The following is a 3,159-nucleotide window of genomic DNA, read 5'->3' as shown; positions in this document are numbered from 1 at the left end:
CAGTTGAAGTGTACCTCTGGTGCAAATTACTGACCTCTGTCATCATTTTAGGTGGGGGAACTTGCACAATCGGTGGCTGACTAAATACCTTTTTGCCCCACTGTATATATGTACAATTTGGTACATTCACTCTGGGTTTGGTTGCGCTGTCTCCTCACAGGGTGTCTTAGAGAGTTACCCTGTACACATTGAATATGTAATGGAGTAGCGAAATAGTCTTGATATGATAGAGAACGTACGATTACGTTGTAACCTTAGTTATCTAAGCGAGAGACTATCTTTCCACCTTCAGGCTGCTCGGAGAGGCATTCCGATCAAACTATCACCAATGTCACATTTGCACAGCTGTTTTACATGCAAGCTCTGGGGTGTTTAAGACACCACGGGCTAACCAGAGTGTCTTAAAGAAGTATCCACACACCACGACCATGAAGGGTTCATATCCCTGTACATATGGAATATGAAACGGAGTAGAGAGATGAGTCTCTCACTCAGAGAACCAAGGTTACAATGTAACCATACAATCTCAGCGCTGTGACAGTGATATAACTGGTCAGTTAAAATGAGAAAAACTGTCTGGTAAATGAAGACCATTGTCTCCATACATTTTGCAAAATTGGCAGCTGGAATCCAGCAACAACGGCAGTTCACTTCACATCAACTTGAACACATAATTGCAGCAATCTTCTGGATCATCTGATGGGCTGCCTGTCCAACTTTCTGTCCAATCTGTCTGTGAAGGTTCTCAGTCATCCAGGTCATGTTACTCTAAGCAGCTTGGAAAGAAAAGCTTCTGGACTACCCATCCGAGAAGCTTCTTCAGATCCACGTTTATTACACAAACTTCTTTAGTTCTAAATTGAACAAACTTTTTGGATGAGAGATGAAATTTCTTCTAGCAACTCAAAGAATTTTAGACTCTTTTCTTTCCAAGCTCCTTAGACTTTCTGTCCAATCCTGAGACCTGTCACCATTCTCCTCTCACAGCCTCACTGAAAAGCTGCAGCTTTGCAGGAAACAATGGATCTTTTTTTCATACTGACTATGTTTAGTACAATACTGCTGACAGCACCACCCACTTACTCCAACACTCTACTCACTCCAGTTTCTCCAGTCTGCAGTCTGTACTCTCCTTAAGTTCAAGCAAGTGTTTCACATCTGGATTCTGCAGTTGGTTGAAACTCAGGTCCAATGCTGTCAGGTGAGAGGGGTTGGATTCCAGAGCTGTGGCCAGATGCACACAGCTCCTCTTTGACAAACTGCAGTCCCATAAACTGGATAGAAAATAGAAGATGCACGTGTATTAGACCAACTTTGTGGTTAGAAAAGAATTAAAGAATTCCTCAGTTCGCAAGCTGGCTGTCCAAACTACGGACAAACAGTATCTCACATGCTTGATTTTTAGTTCACTAACACTTCTTATAATGGCATTTTGTGATGTTAGCTCTTTATACAATAAAGTTACAGTGGGATACAAATATTGTTAGGCTGATCCTGCCACAGTTTGTTCAAATCACAGACAAACAGTATCTCACAGTTGTTTATGTTTTTAAACAAATTTTGCACAGCGAGATATTTATTGATAGCTGTCACGGCTGGGGCAGCAGTCGTGTGGTGGAGCGAATGAGGACCCAAGTAGCAGGCAGCGGCGGAGGTGCGAGTGAGTTTTATTTACAACAATAACCAAGGTGAGGGCAGAACTGAACAAAAACCTAAACTGGGAAAACTAGCAAACAAACCTGAAAACATAAGGACAGCAGGAGATACACAGAGAGACATGGAAAAACACAGATTGACACGGAGTAACACAGAGTAATGCGAACGATGCGACCAGGAGCACAGACTGACACACAAAATATACACACACACAAGGTAATCAGGAAATGGCACACGGGAGGGGACAAAGCTGGAACTAATGGGCATAATGAGACACAGACCTACAGAGCAACAGAGACCTACAGAGCAAAACAGAAAACTCACAGACTGTTTTAAAACACAAATCTCGGGGACACGAAGAGAGCTCAGAGGAAAGATACAGGTAGGGATGTCTGTGAAGGTTCTCAGTCAGGTTCTCAGTAGATGTAGGGATGATAAAACACTAAACACCAAAACAAGTACAAAATCAGAATTAACAGTGTTGAATATTCTTAAACAGTAAAAAACACCCAACAACAACAACAAAATAAAAACAACTATATGTAAAATTCTTGAGCCACCTCCATGGGACAAGATTCAGCAGTCCATCTGCATCTAAAGGACAAAGATCACTCTTTCGAGGATGCCAATGTTCACATTTTGGACATAGAGGATGGGTAGATTGAGAGAGGAGTAAAAGAAGCCATTTATGTCCACTGTGGATGACCATCTTTGAACAGACGTGGGGCTTACGACACCAACTGTCTGCCATCTATAATCAGAGTTTTGAGATCCCTTCCCAGACTCAGGTAAGCACCCTTTAAAAACCCGTTGCTAGCCAGGTCCCACTAGCTGGGGTAGCTGTTCACCAGCAGACCCTGAGAAGCCGGGGAAACAGGACCACTGGGCAACCTAAGGAGGAATCAGTCTTTTAAAAAAGCCCCAGGAACCCAACAGGGCAGCCACAAGAACCGTTTTGTTGCCATCGCCAGGACCGTGGTTGGCTTGTGGGAATGTAAGGCCATCAATGGTGTCGCGATTGGGCCATCGAAAGTAAGTGCAGAGACTATGTTTACCCCAAGATTAGTAATGGAGCTCTTCAGGTGAGGGGTCAGTGCAGCAAAGTCAACATCTAGAGTACCAGAGAACAATTGGGACCAAAGAAAATTGCTTCTGTTTTACGTTCATTAAAACTTAAAAAATTATGGGCCATCTATGATTTCAATTCACTTCAATTCAATTTTATTTATTTAGCGCCAAATCACAACAAAAGTCGCCTCAAGGCGCTTTATAGATACAGAGAAAAACCCAACAATCATATGACCCCCTATGAGCAAGCACTTCGGTGACAGTGGGAAGGAAAAACTCCCATTTAACAGGAAGAAACCTCCGGCAGAACCAGGTTCAGGGAGGGGCAGCCGCCTGCTTCGACTGGTTGGGGTGAGAGAAGGAAAACAGGATAAAAACATGCTGTGGTAGAGCGAAATAAATTAATTACAGATATGATTCAATGTAGAGAGGTCT

The 3,159-nt window shown here is 43.0% G+C and overlaps 1 protein-coding gene across 1 annotated transcript in view; it reads right to left on the bottom strand.

Annotated features, from left to right (window-relative positions):
* The window catches only part of LOC102211668 (NACHT, LRR and PYD domains-containing protein 12-like), a 119,161-nt gene that overhangs the window by 14,576 nt on the left and 101,426 nt on the right, over positions 1 to 3,159 (bottom strand). Inside the window, exon 12 of the mRNA XM_013907782.1 lies at positions 1,101 to 1,274. Within this exon, the coding sequence (XP_013763236.1) occupies positions 1,101 to 1,274 (174 nt within the window). The remainder of the gene's footprint in view (positions 1 to 1,100; positions 1,275 to 3,159) is intronic.

The sequence above is a fragment of the Pundamilia nyererei genome, unplaced genomic scaffold (assembly GCF_000239375.1).
Source record: "Pundamilia nyererei isolate P.nyererei 1_Seehausen unplaced genomic scaffold, PunNye1.0 scaffold00521, whole genome shotgun sequence".
In the NCBI taxonomy this organism is placed as follows: Eukaryota; Metazoa; Chordata; class Actinopteri; order Cichliformes; family Cichlidae; genus Pundamilia; species Pundamilia nyererei.
The sequence above is the reverse complement of the archived record's forward strand: the minus strand, read 5'-3'. Positions and strand labels throughout refer to the sequence as shown.